This window comes from Gallus gallus, unplaced genomic scaffold (genome assembly GCF_016699485.2).
Source record: "Gallus gallus isolate bGalGal1 unplaced genomic scaffold, bGalGal1.mat.broiler.GRCg7b scaffold_59, whole genome shotgun sequence".
Lineage (NCBI taxonomy): Eukaryota > Metazoa > Chordata > Aves > Galliformes > Phasianidae > Gallus > Gallus gallus.
The window spans coordinates 1-17896 of NW_024096011.1; the positions used below are offsets into that span (position 1 = coordinate 1).

General features: G+C 60.0%; 3 protein-coding genes across 3 annotated transcripts; 2 read left to right on the forward strand and 1 right to left on the reverse strand.

Moving 5' to 3' along the window:
- Positions 1–113: 113 nt before the first annotated feature.
- LOC121108907 (guanine nucleotide-binding protein G(s) subunit alpha) lies at positions 114–4710 on the reverse strand. The gene is made up of 4 exons (XM_040657192.2): positions 4524–4710; positions 1547–1950; positions 309–530; positions 114–208 (listed from the first exon to the last, which is right to left on the reverse strand). Exons 1-4 carry the CDS (start codon positions 4697–4699, stop codon positions 123–125), a joined length of 888 nt encoding a protein of 295 aa, XP_040513126.1. The 5' UTR covers positions 4700–4710; the 3' UTR covers positions 114–122.
- Positions 4711–5166: 456 nt separating this feature from the next.
- Positions 5167–12012, forward strand: LOC107051391 (mitochondrial fission 1 protein). Its single transcript, XM_040657193.2, has 5 exons — positions 5167–5233; positions 6528–6660; positions 7563–7639; positions 7732–7837; positions 9888–12012. The coding sequence occupies exons 1-5, from the start codon at positions 5189–5191 to the stop codon at positions 9983–9985; spliced, it is 459 nt and encodes a 152-aa protein (XP_040513127.2). The 5' UTR covers positions 5167–5188; the 3' UTR covers positions 9986–12012.
- On the forward strand, positions 9899–12012 carry LOC124417578 (vegetative cell wall protein gp1-like). The gene has a single exon (XM_046906200.1). The coding sequence runs from the start codon at positions 10083–10085 to the stop codon at positions 11400–11402; it is 1320 nt and encodes a 439-aa protein (XP_046762156.1). The 5' UTR covers positions 9899–10082; the 3' UTR covers positions 11403–12012.
- Positions 12013–17896: the final 5884 nt, after the last annotated feature.

Below are 17896 nucleotides of genomic sequence, written 5' to 3' on the forward strand. Positions count from 1 at the left end.
CCTCAGCCTCATAGGGGGAGCAAACCGCCCCCCCCCCCCCCCATCTCAGGGGGGGACAGGAGCTCCATGTCTGGGGGGGTGATGGGGGGGGCTGACAGAGGGGTCGCGGGGGGGCCCCCCACTCACTTGTATCTGCGCTGCTGCTGTGCCAGCACTCGGCGCCGGTGCCGCTGCAGCAGTGGGTGCCGCTCCTGAGCCGGGGTCCTGGCTGGGGGGGGGGGGGGGGGGCACGTAAATAGGGAGGGGGGGCACGTAAATAAGAGGGGGGGGGGCACATAAGCTTGTCTTGGGGGGGGGGCAGCCCCTACCTGTGCCCTCGGGCAGCTCCCAGGTGCCGAAGCCCTGCAGCCAGCGGTAGCAGGGGAAGGAATAGGGGGGGCACGGAGCTGCGGCCCCCCCGCCATCGTCAGCGTCGGCGCCGCCATACAGCGCCTCCAGATCCTCCAGGCCCTCGTCGGGGTCGCAGGGGTCGTCGGGGTCGCAGGGGTCGTCGGGGTCATCGGGGTCGCAGGGGTCGTCGTCGGGGTCAGCTGCATTGGGGGCAGTGCTGAGGTCAGTATTGGGGTCAGCAGCATTGGGGGCAGTACTGGGGGCAGCATTGGGGTCGGCTGCATTGAGGTCAGCATTAGGGGCAGCATTGGGGTCGGCAGCATTGGGGGCAGTGCTAAAGTCAGTATTGGGGTGAGCAGCATTGGGGTCGGCAGCATTGGGGTCGGCAGCACTGGGGTCACCATTGGGGTCAGCAGCATTGGGGTCAGTATTGGGGTCAGCATTGGGGTCGGCTGCATTGGGGTGAGCATTGGGGTGAGCATTGGGGGCAGCAACATTGGGGCAGTGCTAAAGTCAGTATTGGGGTGAGCAGCATTGGGGTCGGCAGCAATGGGGGCGGCAGCAATGGGGGCAGTGCTAAGGTCAGCATTGGGGTCAGCAGCATTGGGGGCAGTATTGGGGTGAGCAGCATTGGGGTCAGCATTGGGGTCGGCAGCACTGGGGTCAGCACTGAGGTCAGCATTGGGGTCAGCAGTATTAGGATCAGCTTTGGAGTCAGCAGCATTGGGGGCAGCAGCATTGGGGGCAGCAGCATTAAAATCAGCAGCATTGGGGTCAGCTTTGGGGTCAGCAGCATTAAAATCAGCATTGGGGTCAGCATTGGGGTCGGCAGCACTGGGGTCGGCAGCACTGGGGTCGGCAGCACTGGGGTCGGCAGCACTGGGGTCGGCAGCACTGGGATCAGCTTTGGACTCAGCATTGAGGGCAGCAGTATTGGGGTCAGTATTGGGCTCAGCACTGGGGTCAGCTTTAGGGTCAACACTGGGGTCAGCATTGGGGTCGGCAGCACTGGGGTCAGCATTGGGGTCGGCAGCACTGGGGTCAGCATTGGGGGCAGCATTGAGGTCAGCTTTGGGGTCGGCAGCATTGGGGTCGGCATTGGGGTCAGCAGTACTAGGATCAGCATTGGGGTCAGCAGCATTAGGATCAGCATTGGGGTCAGCTTTGGGGTCAGCATTAGGATCAGCATTAGGATCAGCATTGGGGTCATCCTCACCGGTTTCCGAGTTGGTGACACCGCCGTCCTTCACGTCCCCATCATCGCCTTCACCTTCATCCCCACCACCACCACCATCATCATCCTCATCATCCCCATCCGCCTCCTCCTCCTCCTCCTCTTCCAGCTCCTCATCGCCATCGCTGCCGCCGTCGCTGTCCCCAATGGGGTCATCGCTGTCCTCAGTGGGGTCGTCGCTGTCCTCAGTGGGGTCATCGCTGTCCTCAGTGGGGTCGTCGCTGTCCCCAATGGGGTCCCCCGCGTCCCCCCCCCCCCACGGGCCACACGCGGACGCTCTCCAGGAACCACGAGCTTTGGGGGAGGCGCCCATAGGGCTCCTTATGGACCCGCAGCAGCAGCAGCGCTCCCAACGCCCGCGGGCTCTGCACGACGTATTCGCGCTCCTTAATAGGGGGGGGGGGGGGGACACAAAAAAGGGGAGGGGGGGGGGGACAGTAGTGTCACCGACAGCCCCCCCCCCCCTCCCCAACCCCCACACGGGGACCCCAAAGCCCCCCCCCGGCTCCGTCGCTGTGGGTCTCAGGTGTCCCCGTTGCCCCCCTGGGTCCCCATGGATCCCCGTTGCTCTCCATGTCCCCCCCCCCCCCCCAATGGCTCCCGTGTCTTTAAGACCCCCCCATGGCCCCATTGACCCCCCCCATGTCCCCCAGGTGCCCCCCCCCATGTCCCCATTGACCCCCATGTCCCCCCCAATGACTCCCATGTCTTTAAGACCCCCCATGTCCCCATTGACCCCCCCCATGTACTCCTCATTGCCCCCCATGTCCCCATTGCCCCCTCATTGCCCCCCCATGTCCTCCCCATTGCCCCCCAAGTCCCCATTGACCCCCCCATGTCCTCCCCATTGTCCCCCATGTCCCCATTGCCCCCCACGTCCCCCCCAATGGTCCCCAAGTCCCCCCCAATGGCCCCATTGACCCCCATATCCCCCCATGTCCCCCCCAATGACCCCCCACGTCCCCATTGACCCCCATCTCCCCCCCCAATGGCCCCTATCTCCCCTCCCATGTCCTCATTGCCCCCCATGTCCCCCCCAATGCCCCCAATCTCCACCCCAATGTCATCCGATGTCCCCAATCTCCACCTCATTGACCCCAATGGCCCCAAACTCGACCCCAATGACCCCCAATTCCACCCCCAATGACCCCAAACTTCATCCCCAATGGCCCCAAACTCCACTCCCAATGACCCCAATGGCCCCAAACCCCACCCCAATGATCCCAATGGCCTCAAACTCCACCCCAATGGCCCCAATGGTCCCAAACTCCACCCCAATGGCCCCAATGGCCCCAAACTCCACCCCAATGGCCCCAAACTCCAGTCCCAATGGCCCCAAACTCCAGTCCCAATGGCCCCAAACTCCAGTCCCAATGACCCCAATGGCCCCAAACCCCACCCCAATGGCCCCAATGGCCCCAAACCCCACCCCAATGGCCCCAATGGTCCCAAACTCCACCCCAATGGCCCCAATGGCCCCAAACTCCACCCCAATGGCCCCAAACTCCACTCCCAATGGCCCCAAACCCCATCCCAATGGCCCCAAACTCCACTCCCAATGGCCCCAAACTCCACCCCCAATGATCCCAAACTCCACCCCAATGACCCTAAACTCCACTCCCAATGGCCCCAATGGCCCCAAACTCCACCCCAATGATCCCAAACTCCACCCCCAATGGCCTCAAACTCCACGTCCATCTCCTCCCCAATGCTCAGTGTTGACCCCAATGCCCCAAATCCCCACCCCAAAGGCCCCCAATGGCCCCCAACTCTTCCCTAATGTCCCCAGTCTCGACCCCAATGTCCCCAGTCTCGACCCCAATGGCCGCAATGGCCCCAAATTCCACCCCAATGGCCCCCAATGGCCCCAATCTCCACCCCAGTGCCCCCTAATGGCCCCAGTCTCCACCCAGAGGCCCCAATCTTGACCCCAGTGCCCCCCAGTCTCCACCCCAATGGCCCCAAACTTCTCCCTAATGGCCCCAATCCCCACTCCAATGGCCCCCAATGCCCCAAATCCAACCCCAAAGGCCCCAGTAGTGACCCCAATGGCCCCAATCTCCACCCTAATGGCTCTCAATGCTACCAATCTCCCCCACAGTGCCCCCAAATTTCCACCCCAATGGCTCCCAATGCCCATAATCTCCACCCCAATGGCCCCAATTCCTCCCTAATGTCCCCAGTCTCTACCCCAAAGGCCCCAGTATTGACCCCAATGGCCGCAATGGCCCCAAATTCCACCCCAATGGCCCCCAATGGCCCCAATCTCCACCCCAGTGACCCCAATATTGACCCCAATGGCCCCAATCTCCACCCTAATGGCTCTCAATGCCCCCAGTCTCCACCCCAATGGCCCCAATCTCCACCCCAGTGCCCCCTAATGGCCCCGATCTCCACCCAGAGGCCCCAATCTTGACCCCAGTGCCCTCAGTCTCCACCCCGATGGCCCCAAATTTCTCCCTAATACCCCCAATCTTCACTCCAATGGCCCCTAATGCCCCAAATCCCAACCCCAAAGGCCCCAGTAGTGACCCCAATAACCCCAATCTCCACCCTAATGGCTCTCAGTGCCCCCAATCTCCCCCTCAATGCCCCCAAATCTCCACCCCAAAGACCCCCAATTCCTCCCTAATGTCCCCAGTCTGCATCCCAATGGCCCCAGTATTGACCCCAGTGCCCGCAATGGCCCCAAATTCCACCCCAATGGCCCCCAATGGCCCCAATCTCCACCCCAGTGCCCCCTAATGGCCCCAGTCTCCACCCAGAGGCCCCAATCTTGACCCCAATGCTCCCAATCTCCACTCCAATGGCCCCCAATGCCCCAAATCCAACCCCAAAGGCCTCAGTATTGACCCCCAACTGCCCCAATCTCCACCTCAATGGCCCCCAATGGCCCCAATGGCCCCAAATCTCCACCCCGAAGGCCCCCAATGCCCCCCAGGCGACCCCTTCCACTCACCCCCCCGCAGCAGAAGTCGGGTCCCCACCCATCCAGGGGGGTTTTGGGGCTACAGCCGCGGGTCCCCACCAAAGTGATGGAGATGGAGTCGGCGGTTCCGGCTCCGGGCTGAGTGCCGGTGCGGACACGGACCCGGTACGACGCCATTGCTGCTCCCACCCCCGCAGCGTCGCCATTTTTACCCCCCTTTCCCCCAGGCCACGCCCCCTCCGGAAGCCCCTCCCTCCGGAAGCCCCGCCCGAAAGCCACGCCCATTGGTTGTGCAAGCCGGAAGTCCCGCCCCTCCTACCCTGCTCCTTGAGGCCACGCCCCACTGGGCAACAGGCCGTGAAGCCACGCCCCATTCGCGGACATAAACAGGAACTCCCGCCCCCTCAAGACCACGCCCCCCGCGAAAGCTACGCCCAATGAAAACACGCTGCAGCCACGCCCCCTTGTAAATACCGCTCGCGAAGCCACGCCCACTCGAAGCCACGCCCCCTAAATCCCTACGTCCCGATTGGCCATGCCGCCTCCTGGCCTCGCCCCCGGAAATCGGCCCCACCTCCGTTTCTAGGAGCGTTATGACGCCGCGCCGGAAGTGTCGTGACGTCATTTCACCGCGCCCTCAGCTTTTTTCCGTCCCTTCCATGTCGTCACTTCCGGCCGCGGCTCTTCCGGGTGCGATGGACCCGGAGTTTGACGATGTGGTGGCGCCGGAGGACCTCATGGTGAGGCCACGCCCCCTCCCCCGATGCCACGCCCACTCCCCCCCCATCCCACGACCCCCAGGGACCCCCAAAGTCTCTTCTGGCTCCAAATCCCCCCGTTACAGCAGCCGCCCACCCCCCCGGCCGCGCCCACCGCCTCCTTTAGGCCCCGCCCCCTCCCGGCTCCACCCTCCGCTCCTCCCCGGCCCCGCCCCCTCGGGGTCGCGCCCACGGAACCCCCCCAGACCCCGCTTTACAGCATACCCCACCCCCAATCTTAAGCCACGCCCCCTTTAGACCACGCACAATCATCACTATATACCCGGCCCCGCCTTGAAGCCCCGCCCCCTCCTTTTAGCCCCGCTCCATCTTGAAGCCCCGCCCCCTGTCCTTGTAGCCCCGCCCCATCCTGAAGCCCCGCCCCTCTCCTTGTAGCCCCGCCCCATCTTGAAGCCCCGCCCCCTCATAGCCCTGCCCCATCGTGAAACCCCGCCCCCTCTCGTAGCCCCGCCCCCTCCTTATATCCCACCCCCTCCTTATGGCCCCGCCCCTCCCCTTTTAAACCCCGCCCCTCTCCTTGTAGCCCCGCCCCACCCCGGTCCACTCCCTCCTTGGCCACGCCCACATTATGTTTTAGCCCCGCCCTGTCTCTTAGCTCCGCCCCATCGACCCCTTCCCATCCTCCATATCCCGTCCCCCATAGTGCCCCATAGGGACACATAGGGACCCATAGCGCCCCACAGCGCCCCATAGGCACCTGCAGCACCCCCTAGGGACCCAGAGCACCCTACAGTGCTCCATAGGGACCCATAGCATCCCATAGGGACACATAGCTGCCCCATAGCACCCCACAGCACCCCACAGCACCCCATAGGGACCCGTAGCACCCCATAGCACCTTATAACACCCCATAGGAGCTCATGGCGAATCATAGTGCCCCATAGCGTCCCATAAGGGCCCGTAGCGCCCCGCAGCGCCCCATAGCACCCCATAGCACTCCCTCGTGCCCCATAGCGCCCCATAGCACCCCATAGCATCTCATAAGGATGTATAGCACCCTGCAGCGCCCCACAGCACCCCATAGCATCCCATAAGGACACATAACACCCCATGGTGCCCCACAGCACCCCATAGCACCCCATAGCATCCCTTAAGAACACATAACACTCCGTGGTGTTCTACAGCACTCCATAGAGACTCATAGCGCCCCATAGCACCCCATAACACCCCATAGCACTCCCTCGTGCCCCATAGCGCCCCACAGCGCCCCACAGCGCCCCATATCTCCCTGCCGGCTGCGGTTCCCCCCCCCCAGGCCCTGGAGAGGCGCTATGCCGAGGAGAGCCACCGGGGGGCGCCGTCGCGCCGCTGCCGCTTCGAGTACGCGTGGGGGCTGCTGCGCAGCAGATACAACAGCGACGTGCGGAAGGGAGTGGCCATGTTCCGAGGTGGGCGGGGCTTAGAGGGGGCGCGGCCCAATGGCGGAGGCGTGGCGGGGATAGTGGGCGGGGCTGAAAGGGGGCGGGAGCCAATGGGAGAGGGGCTGGGGGTTGGGGGCAGGGCTATCCGGGGGCTGGGAATTGTGGGTAGGGATGCAAAGGGGAGGGGCCTAAGGGAGGTGGGAGCCAATGGGAGAGGGGCTGGGGGTTGTGGGAGGGGCTTGCAGGGGGCGGGGTTACGTTGTGCCGGCAGTGGGTGGGGGCGGGGCCTAAAAGGGGCGTGAGCCAATGGGAGAGGGGCTGGGGGTTGTGGGTGGGGCTACAGAGGGGGCGGGGTGTAAGGGAGGTGGGAGCCAATGGGAGAGGGGCTGGGGGTTGTGGGTGGGGCTCCCAGTGCCCCCATTGCTCCCCATGCCCCCATTGACCCCAATGCCCCCAATGCCCCCATTGACCCCAACGCCTTCATTAACCCCACTGACCCCAATGTCCCCATATACCCCAATGCCTCCATTGTCCCCATTGACCCCATATACCCCAATGCCCCCATTGCCCCTATTGACCCCAATGCCCCCATTGACCCCGATGCCCCCAACGTCCCCATTGACCCCAATGCCCCCATTGACCCCACTGTCCCCATTAATCTCAATGTCCCCCACTGACCCCAATATCCCCATATACCCCAACGCCCCCATTGCCCCCACTGACCCCAATGCCTCCATTGACCCCAATGTCCCCATTGCGCCCATTGACCCCATATACCCCATTGCCCCCGTTCACCCCAATGCCCACATTGCCTCCATTGCCCCCGTTCACCCCAATGCCCCCATTGACCCCAAAGCCCCCATTGCCCCCGTTGACCCCATATACCCCATTAACGCCCCCCTCTCCATCCTCCCCCCCCCCCCCCCCAGAGCTGATGGCTGACGGAGCTCCGGAGGAGCAGCGCGACTGCGTTTACTACCTGGCGGTGGGCAACTACCGCCTCAAGGTGAGGTCATGTGATCATGGGGGGGGGGGGGGGGGTCACGTGATCACAAGGTCACGTGATCACGGGGTCACGTGACACCCCCCCTCCTCCAGGAATACGAGCAGGCCTTGAAGTACGTCGGGGCGCTGCTGCAGGCCGAGCCGGGCAACACGCAGGGACTGAGGCTGCAGCAGCTCGTCAGGGCACGCATGCACCGCGGTGAGCCCCACTGCGCCCCACTGCGCCCCATAGGAACCCGTAGTGACCCATAGAGACTCCTAGGAAGCCATAGTAAGCCATAGAAACCCATAGGGATCCATAGGAATTCATAGGAACCCATAGAGAGTCATAGAGGGCCATAGGAGCACATTGGGACCCATAGGGATACATAGGGATCCATTGGGACCCATAGGGACCCATAGAGACCCGCAGCGCCCCATAGAGACCCATAGCGACCCTTAGCGACCTGTAGAGGCTCCCAGGAAGCCATAGTAAGCCATAGAGACCCATACAAACTCATAGAGAGTTAAAGGGGATCGTGGCTATGCATAAGAGCAAATAGGAACCCATAGAGACCCATAGAGATCCGTAGAGACCCATAGGGACACATAGGGATCCATGGGGACCCATAGGGACCCATAGAGACCCATAGTGACCCATAGCGGCCCATAGAGGCTCCTAGGAAGCCACAGTAAGCCATAGAAACCCATAGGGACTCATAGGGAGGTAAAGGGGATCATAAGGATGTATAAGGACACATATGGACCCATACGGACACATAGAGACCCATAGGGACACACAGGGATCCGTCGGGACCCATAGAGACCCACAGCGCTCCACAGCATCTCATAGAGACCCATAGCAGCCCATAGAGACTCCTAGGAAGCTATGGTAAGCCATAGAGACCCATAGAGACCCATAGCAACCTGTAGAGAGCTAAAGGGGGTCATAGGGACGCATAGGGGCACATAGGAACCCATAGGGATACATAGGGACCCATAGAGACTCATAGGGACACATAGGGATCCATTGGGACCCATGGAGTCCCATAGAGACTTACAGCGCCCCATAGAGATCCATCGCGACCCATAGCGACCCATAGAGACTCCCAGGAAGCCACAGTAAACCATAGAGACCCGTAGGGATCCGTAGGAACCCATAGAGAGTCATAGAGGGCCATAGGAGCACATTGGGACCCATAGGGATACATAGGGATCCGTTGGGACCTATAGGGACCCATAGAGACCCACAGCACCCCATAGAAACCCATAGTGACCCATAGCGGCCCATAGAGGCTCCCAGGAAGCCATAGTAAGCCATAGAGACCCATAGGAACACAGAGAGTTATAGGGGATCATAGAGATGCATAGGGTTACATAAGGACTCATAGGGATACATAGAGACCCATAGAGACCCATAGGGACACGTAGGGATCTGTGGGGACCAATAGAGACCCACAGCGCCCCATAGAGACCCATAGCACGCCATAACACTCCATAGGGACCCACAGCTCCCCATAGCGCCCCACAGCGCCCCATAGGACCCTATATCACCCCATAATGCCCCATAGTGCCCCATAGCACCCCACACCGCCCCATAGGGACCAAAGGCACCCCATAGCGCCCCATAGTGCCCCACAGTGCCCCATAGTGCCCCATAGCACCCCACACTACCCCATAGGGACTGATGGCACCCCATAACACCCCATAGCACCCCACAGCGCCCCATAGGGACCCATAGCGCCCCATAGGGACCCATGGGGCGCCCCGGGGCTGCTGTTGTGTTCCCATTGCTCACTGAGTCTTTGTGTCCCTTTGTCCCCATTGACCCCATTGACCCCAATATCCCCATTGACCCCATTAACTGCAATGTCCCCATTGACTCCACTGCCCCATTGTCCCCATTGACCCCATTGTCTCCACTGACTCCAATGCCCCCATTGACCCCAATGTCTCTATTAACCCCAATGCCCCCATTGATCCCAATGCCCCCATTAACCCCACTGTCCCCACTGATCTCAATGTCCCCCATTGCCCCCAATGTCCCAATTAACCCCAATGCCCCCATTGACCCCATTGACCCCAATGCCCCCATTGACCCCAATGCCCCCAATGTCTCCAATGTCCCCATTGACCCCAATGCCCCCATTAACCCCACTGTTCCCCATGCCCTCAATGTCCCCATTAACCCCAATGTCCCCAACGCCCCCAATGCCCCCATTGACCCCAATGCCCCCATTGACCCCACTGACCCCATTGTCCCCCTGCAGACGGGATGTTGGGGGCCGCCATAGTTGGGGGGGTGGCTCTGGGGGTGGCCGGCCTGGCGGGGCTTTTGGGATTCGCCATCTCTCGTGCCCGTCACTGATGTCACCGCGTCCCCAACGTGTCCCCAACGTGTCCCCAATGGGACCCCACCCCGTGTCCCCAATGGGACCCCACCCCACGTCCCCAGCGTGTCCCCAATGGGACCCCGGGTTGTCCTCAACCAATGTCCCCATCACGGCCCCAACCCACCCCCATTGTCCCCCATGTGGCCCCAGTGTCCCCGACCCATTGTCCCTATTGTCCCTAGCGTCCCCAACCCCACTCCCACTGTCCCCATTGTGTCCCCAATGTCCCCAACCCACCTCCAATGTCCCCAACCCGTTGTCCCCATTGTTTCCAATGTCCCCAACCCACCCCTAATGTCCCCAACCCACTCGCATTGTCCCCAATGGGGCCCCAATGTCCCCAACCAGTCCTCATTGTGTCCCCAATGCCCCCAACCCACCCCCAATGTCCCCAACCCATTGTCTCTAATGTCCCCAACCCATCCCCATTGTCCCCAATGCGGTCCCAATGTCCCCAACCCATTGTCCCCAATGTGTCCCCAATGTCCCCAACCCACCTCCATTGTCCCCAATGCAGTCTCAATGTCCCCAGCCCATACCCAATGTCCCCAACCCATTGTCCTCTTTGTCCCCAACCCATATCCCCAGCGTCCCAAATGTTCCCTCTGTCCCCAACACCCCATTGCCCTCATCGTCCCCATTGTCCCCAATGTCCCAAACGTCCCCAGGGTCCCCAACACCCCATTGTCCCCAATGTCCCCAACCCATCCCCGATGTCCCCAACACCCCATTGTCCCCAACGTCCCCGTTGTCCCCAACCCAACGCTCCATTGTCCCCAATGTCCCCAACACCCCCAACCCCATCATGTCCCCAACACCCCCAATGTCCCCATTGTCCCCAACACTCCATTGTCCCCAATGTCCCCATTGTCCCCAACGTCCCCAACACCTCATTACACCCCGTTGTCCCCAACGTCCCCAGTGTCCCCAGTGTCCCCAATGCCCCCCAATGCCCCCAACACCCCCATTGTCCCCATTGTCCCCAACCCCCCCCATGACCCCAACACCCCCAATGCCCCCAACACCCCCATTGTCCCCATTGTCCCCAACCCCCCCCATGTCCCCAACACCCCCAATGCCCCATTGTCCCCAACGTCCCCATTGTCCCCAATGTCCCTGACCCCCCCATGTCCCCAACACCCCATTGTCCCCATTGTCCCCAACCCCCCCCATGTCCCCAACACCCCCAATGCCCCATTGTCCCCAACGTCCCCATTGTCCCCAATGTCCCTGACCCCCCCATGTCCTCAACACCCCATTGTCCCCATTGTCCCCAACCCCCCCCATGTCCCCAACACCCCCAATGCCTCATTGTCCCCAATGTCCCCATGTCCCCCCTCCCCTGTGTCCCTGTCTCCTTGTCCCCCCCCCCAACCCTTGGCTACACGCTGACAACGTGGTGACAACGTGGTGACAACGAGGTGACAATGAGGTGACAACAAGGTGACAACGTGGGGAGACAATGGTGACACGATGGTGACACGAAGGTGACAACGTGGTGACAACGTGGGGACACAATGGTGACAACGTGGTGACAACGTGAGGACACAATGGTGACACGATGGTGACAATGTGGTGACTCGATGGTGACACAATGGTGACAACGTGGTGACAATGTGGTGACACAAAGGTGACCCGATGGTGACAACGTGGTGACACGATGGTGACACAATGGTGACAACGTAGTGACACGATGGTGACCCGATGGTGACACAATGGTGACCCGATAGTGACACCGTGGTGGCCCAATGGTGACAACATGGTGACACGATGGTGACATAATGGTGACAACGTGGTGACAACGCAGTGACCCAATGGTGACACGATGGTGGCACGATGGTGACAACGTGGTGACACAATGGTGACACAATGGTGACCCAATGGTGACACAATGGTGACAACGTGGTGACACAATGGCGATGCGATGGTGACACAATGATGACCCAATGGTGACCCAATGGTGACAATGTGGTGACAATATGGTGACACAGTGGTGACACAATGGTGGCATGATGGTGGCATGATGGTGGCAACGTGGTGACACAATGGTGATGCAATGGTGACACAATGGTGGCAATGTGGGGACAAGTTGGGGACAGCTTTGAGACAAGATGGCGGCCGCATGGGGACAACGTGGGGACAATGCGGGGACAAGTTGGGGACAAGATGGTGACAATGTGGGGACGATGTGGTGGCAGTGTGGTGACAACATGGTGACAACGTGGTGACAATGTGGGGACAATATGGTGACGATACGGTGGCAAGTTGGGGACGAGATGGGGACAATGTGGGGACAACGTGGTGGCAGTGTGGGGACAAGTTGGGGACAGCTGTGAGACAAGATGGCGGCCGCATGGGGACAATGTGGGGACAACGTGGTGACAAGTTGGGGACAAGATGGTGACACAATGGAGACAATGTGGGGACGAGTTGGGGACAGCTGTGAGACAAGATGGCGGCCGCATGGGGACAACGTGGGGACAATGTGGGGACGAGTTGGGGACAATGTGGGGTCAATGTGGTGACAATACAGTGGCAATGTGGCGACAAGTTGGGGACAAGTTGGGGACAAGATGGGGACGATGTGGTGACAATATGGTGACAAGTTGGGGACAGCATGGTGACAATGTGGTGGCAATGTGGGGGCAAGGTGGTGACAACGTGGGGACAATGTGGTGGCAGTGTGGTGACATGGTGGTGACAATGTGGGGACAAGTTGGGGACAGCTTTGAGACAAGATGGCGGCCGCATGGGGACAACGTGGGGACAACGTGGGGACAAGTTGGGGACAATGTGGGGACGAGTTGGGGACAATGTGGTGGCAGTGTGGTGACACAGTGGTGGCAATGTGGGGACAAGTTGGGGACAGCTTTGAGACAAGATGGTGGCCGCATGGGGACAACATGGGGACAACGTGGTGACAACGTGGGGACAACGTGGTGACAATGTGGTGACAATGTGGGGACATTGTGGGGACGATGTGATGGCAGTGTGGTGACACAGTGGTGGCAATGTGGGGACAAGTTGGGGACAGCTTTGAGACATGATGGTGGCCGCATGGGGACAACGTGGGGACAACGTGGGGACAAGTTGGGGACAAGTCGGGGACAACATGGTGACAATGTGGGGACAAGTTGGGGACAAGTTGGGGACAAGTTGGGGACAGGTTGGGGACAGGTTGGGGACAACATGGTGACAATGTGGGGACAAGTTGGGGACAGCTTTGAGACAAGATGGCGGCCGCGTGGGGACAACGTGGGGACAACGTGGGGACAATATGGCGACAAGTTGGGGAAGAGTTGGGGACAATGTGGGGACAGCGTGGTGACAATGTGGGGACAGCGTGGTGACAAGTTGGGGACAAGTTGGGGACAGGTTGGGGACAGGTTGGGGACAACATGGTGACATTGTGGGGACGATGTGATGGCAGTGTGGTGACACAGTGGTGACAATGTGGGGACAAGTTGGGGACAGCTTTGAGACAAGATGGCGGCCGCGTGGGGACAACGTGGGGACAACGTGGGGACAACGTGGGGACAGCGTGGTGACAAGTTGGGGACAAGTTGGGGACAAGTTGGGGACAGGCTGGGGACAGGTTGGGGACAACATGGTGACAATGTGGTGACAATGTGGGGGCAAGTTGGGGATGAGTTGGGGACAATGTGGGGACAATGGGGTGACAGTGGGGTGACAATGGGGTGACACTATGGGGACAATGGGGTGACAACAGGGTCACAATGGGGTGATATGGTGACAATGGGGTGACAGTGGGGTGACACTATGGGGACAGTGGGGTGACAATGGGGTGACAGTGGAGTGAGTGGTGGCAATAGGGTGAGAATGGGGTGACACTATGGGGACAATAGGGTGACACTGTGATGATATGGTAACAATGGGGTGGCAATGGGGTGACAATGGGGTGACAGTGGGGTGACACTATGAGGACAGTGGGGTGAGTGGTGACAATGGGGTGACAATGGAGTGACACTATGGGGACAATGGGGTGAGTGGTGACAGTAGGGTGGCAATGGGGTGACACTATGGGGACAGTGGGGTGAGTGGTGACAATGGGGTGACAATGGGGTGATATGGGGACAATGGGGTGAGCAATAAGGGGACAGTGGGGTGACAGTGGGGTGACAATGGGGTGAGTGGTGGCAATGGGGTGACAATGGGGTGACAATGGGGTGATATGGGGCCTATGGGGTGAGCAATAAGGGGACAGTGGGGTGACACTATGGGGACAGTGGGGTGATGTGGTGACAATGGGGTGACAATGGGGTGACACTATGGGGACAATGGGGTGAGTGGTGACAATGGGGGGGCAATGGGGTGACACTATGGGGACAATGGGGTGAGTGGTGACAATGGGGTGGCAATGGAGTGACACTATGGGGACAATGGGGTGATGTGGTGACAATGGGGTGGCAATGGGGTGACACTATGGGGACAATGGGGTGAGTGGCGGCAATGGGGTGACAATGGGGTGACAGTGGGGTGGCAATGGGGTGACAATGGGGTGACACTATGGGGACAATGGGGTGAGTGGTGACAATGGGGTGACAATGGGGTGACAGTGGGGTGGCAATGGGGTGACAATGGGGTGACACTATGGGGACAATGGGGTGAATGGTGACAATGGGGTGGCAATGGGGTGGCAATGGGGTGACAATGGGGTGGCAATGGGGTGACACTATGGGGACAATGGGGTGAGTGGTGACAATGGGGTGACAAAGGGGTGACACTATGGGGACAGTGGGGTGAGTGGTGACAATGGGGTGACAATGGGGTGACAAAGGGGTGACAAAGGGGTGACGCTATGAGGCAATAGAGGGACAATGGAGTGACAGTGGGGTGATGTGGTGACAGTGGGGTGACAATGGGGTGAGTGGTGGCAATGGGGTGACAATGGGGTGACACTATGGGGACAATGGGGTGAGTGGTGGCAATGGGGTGACAAAGGGGTGACACTATGGGGACAGTGGGGTGAGTGGTGACAATGGGGTGGCAATGGGGTGACAAAGGGGTGACGCTATGAGGCAATAGAGGGACAATGGAGTGACAGTGGGGTGATGTGGTGACAGTGGGGTGACACTGTGGGGACAATGGGGTGACAATGGGGACCCGGCAGTGACACGGAGGGGACACAGCGGTGCCGACACAGTGCCAACCACTGCCAGCCCTGCAGTGCCTTTGGGGACAGCGCTGTCCCCCCCCCCCCCTTCCTCACCCCCCCCCTGGCCCTAATAAAGCCATTGGGGCCTTGCAGTGACCGCTCCATGGGGACAGTATGGGGGGGGGGGGACACACAATATGGGGGGGACAATAGGGGGTGTCAATATGGGGGGGAGCACAATATGGGGGGGACACAACATGGGGGGGGTCAGTATGGGGGGGGGGACAATAGGGGTGGTCAATATGGGGGAAGACAATGGGGGGGGCTGTATGGGGGGGGATACAATATGGGGGGTCAATATGGGGGGACACAATGGGGGGGGACAGAATATGGGGGGACACAATATGGGGGGGGGACAAAAGGGGGGGGTCAATATGGGGGGAGACAATGGGGGGTCAATATGGGGGGGGACACCAATATGGGGGGGGACAACAATATGGGGGGGGACACAATATGGGGGGGGACAACAATATGGGGGGGCAATAGGGGGGTCAATATGGGGGGGGACACACATTATGGGGGGGGACAGCAACATGGGGGGGGACACAGCGTGAGGGGGACATAATATAGGGGTGACAGAATATGGGGGGACACAATATGGGGGGGGACAATTGGAGGGTCAATATGGGGGGACACAGTGGGGGGGGTCAGTATGGGGGGGACACAATATGGAGGGGGAAAATAGGGGGTCAATATGGGGGGGGCACAATATGGGGGGGGACAATAGGGGGGGACAGCGTGGGGGGGACAATAATATGGGGGGGGACACAATATGGGGGGGGACAATAGGGGGGGTCAGAATGGGGGGAGACAATGGGGGCGTCAGTGTGGGGGGGGGACACCAATATGGGGGGGACAATGGGGAGGGTCAATATGGGGGGGGGACAGCAATATGGGGGGGGCAATAGGGGGGTCAATATGGGGGGGGGACAGCAATATGGGGGGGGCAATAGGGGGGTCAATATGGGGGGACACAATGGGGGGGGACAGCGTGGGGGGGACAATAATATGGGGGGGACACAATATGGGGGGGGTCAGTATGGGGGAGGCCACAATATGGGGGGGGACAATAGGGGGGTCAATATGGGGGGACACAATGGGGGGGGACAGAATATGGGGGGACACAATATGGGGGGGGACAAAAGGGGGGGGTCAATATGGGGGGGGACACCAATATGGGGGGGGACAGCAATATGGGGGGGGCAATAGGGGGGTCAGTATGGGGGGGACACACAATATGGGGGGGACGCAATATGGAGGGGACAGAATATGGGGGGGACAGAATATGGGGGGGGACCATAATATGGGGGGGACAGAATGAGGGGGACAGTATGAGGGGGGCCATAATATGGGGGGGGGGGGGACAATAATATGGGGGGAACACAATATGGGGGGGACAATAATAGGGGGGACAGAATATGGGGGGGACAGAATATGGGGGGAGACAATGGGGGGGGTCAGTATGGGGGGGGACACAATATGGGGGGGGACAATAGGGGGGTCAATGTGGGGGGAGACAATGGGGGGTCAATATGGGGGGGGACACCAATATGGGGGGGGGACAGCAATATGGGGGGGACAGAATATGGGGGGACAGAATATGGGGGGGGGACATAATATGGGGGGGACAGAATGAGGGGGACAGTATGAGGGGGGCCATAATATGGGGGGGGGACAATAATATGGGGGGAACACAATATGGGGGGGACAATAATAGGGGGGACAGAATATGGGGGGGACAGAATATGGGGGGGGCAATAATATGGGGGGGACAGAATATGGGGGGGCAACAATATGGGGGGGGACATAATATGGGGGGACACACAATATGGGGGGGGGGACATCATCATGTGGGGGGTGGTGGCGGCTGTGGGGTCCCATCATTGTCCCCATTGTCCCTTTGCTGTCACCGTCAGAGCGGCGTCAACAGGAAGGGGACGTCGGGGGGGGGGGGGGGGAGGAAGGGAGGGGCGGCCCTACAGGAAGGGGATGGGATGGGATGGGGGGGGGGGATGGAAGGGGGACCCCATGGAGGGCATTGTCGGCACACGGAGTGCATCGCCGCCCCATAGAACCTATCAGCGCCCCATAGAACCTATTAGCACCCCATAGAGCCCATTGTTACCCCATAGAGGCCATTGTTATCCCATAGAACCCATTGTTACTCCATAGAGCCCATTATCACCTCATAGAACCTATTATCACCCCATAGAGCCCTTTATCACCCCAAAGAACCTATTGTTACCCCATAGAGCCCATCATCACCCCATAGAGCCCACTGTCACCCCATAGAGCCCATTGTTAACTCATAGACCCCTCTGCCACCCCATAGAGCCCATTGTTACCCCATAGAGCCCATTGTTGCTCCATAGAGCCCATTATTACCCAATAGAACCTATTATCACCCCGTAGAACCCATTGTTACCCCATAGAGCCCATCGTCACCCCATAAAGCCCACTGTCACCCCATAGAGCCCATTATTACCCCATAGAGCCCATTGTTACCCCATAGAACTTATTATCACCGCATAGAACCCATTGTTACCCCATAGAGCCCATTGTCACCCCATAGAGCCCATTATCACCCCATAGAGCCCTTTATCACCCCATAGAACTTATTATCACCCCATAGAACCCATTGTTACCCCATAGAACCCATTGTTACCCCATAGAACCCATTGTTACCCCATAGAGCCCATTGTCGCCCCAT

Bases quoted from the DNA above. Each gene is read 5' to 3' on its own strand.
- LOC107051391 (XM_040657193.2), top strand. From the start codon at position 5,189: ATGGACCCGGAGTTTGACGATGTGGTGGCGCCGGAGGACCTCATG. The intron at 6,661-7,562 runs GTGGGCGGGGCT...CCCCCCCCCCAG, and splicing joins GGGAGTGGCCATGTTCCGAG to AGCTGATGGCTGACGGAGCT. The intron at 7,640-7,731 runs GTGAGGTCATGT...CCCCTCCTCCAG, and splicing joins TGGGCAACTACCGCCTCAAG to GAATACGAGCAGGCCTTGAA.
- LOC121108907 (XM_040657192.2), bottom strand. From the start codon at position 4,699: ATGGCGACGCTGCGGGGGTGGGAGCAGCAATGGCGTCGTACCGGGTCC. The intron at 1,951-4,523 runs GTGAGTGGAAGG...CCCCCTATTAAG, and splicing joins CCGACTTCTGCTGCGGGGGG to GAGCGCGAATACGTCGTGCA. The intron at 209-308 runs GTAGGGGCTGCC...CCCCCCCCCCAG, and splicing joins GGAGCTGCCCGAGGGCACAG to CCAGGACCCCGGCTCAGGAG.
- LOC124417578 (XM_046906200.1), top strand. From the start codon at position 10,083: ATGGGACCCCGGGTTGTCCTCAACCAATGTCCCCATCACGGCCCCAAC.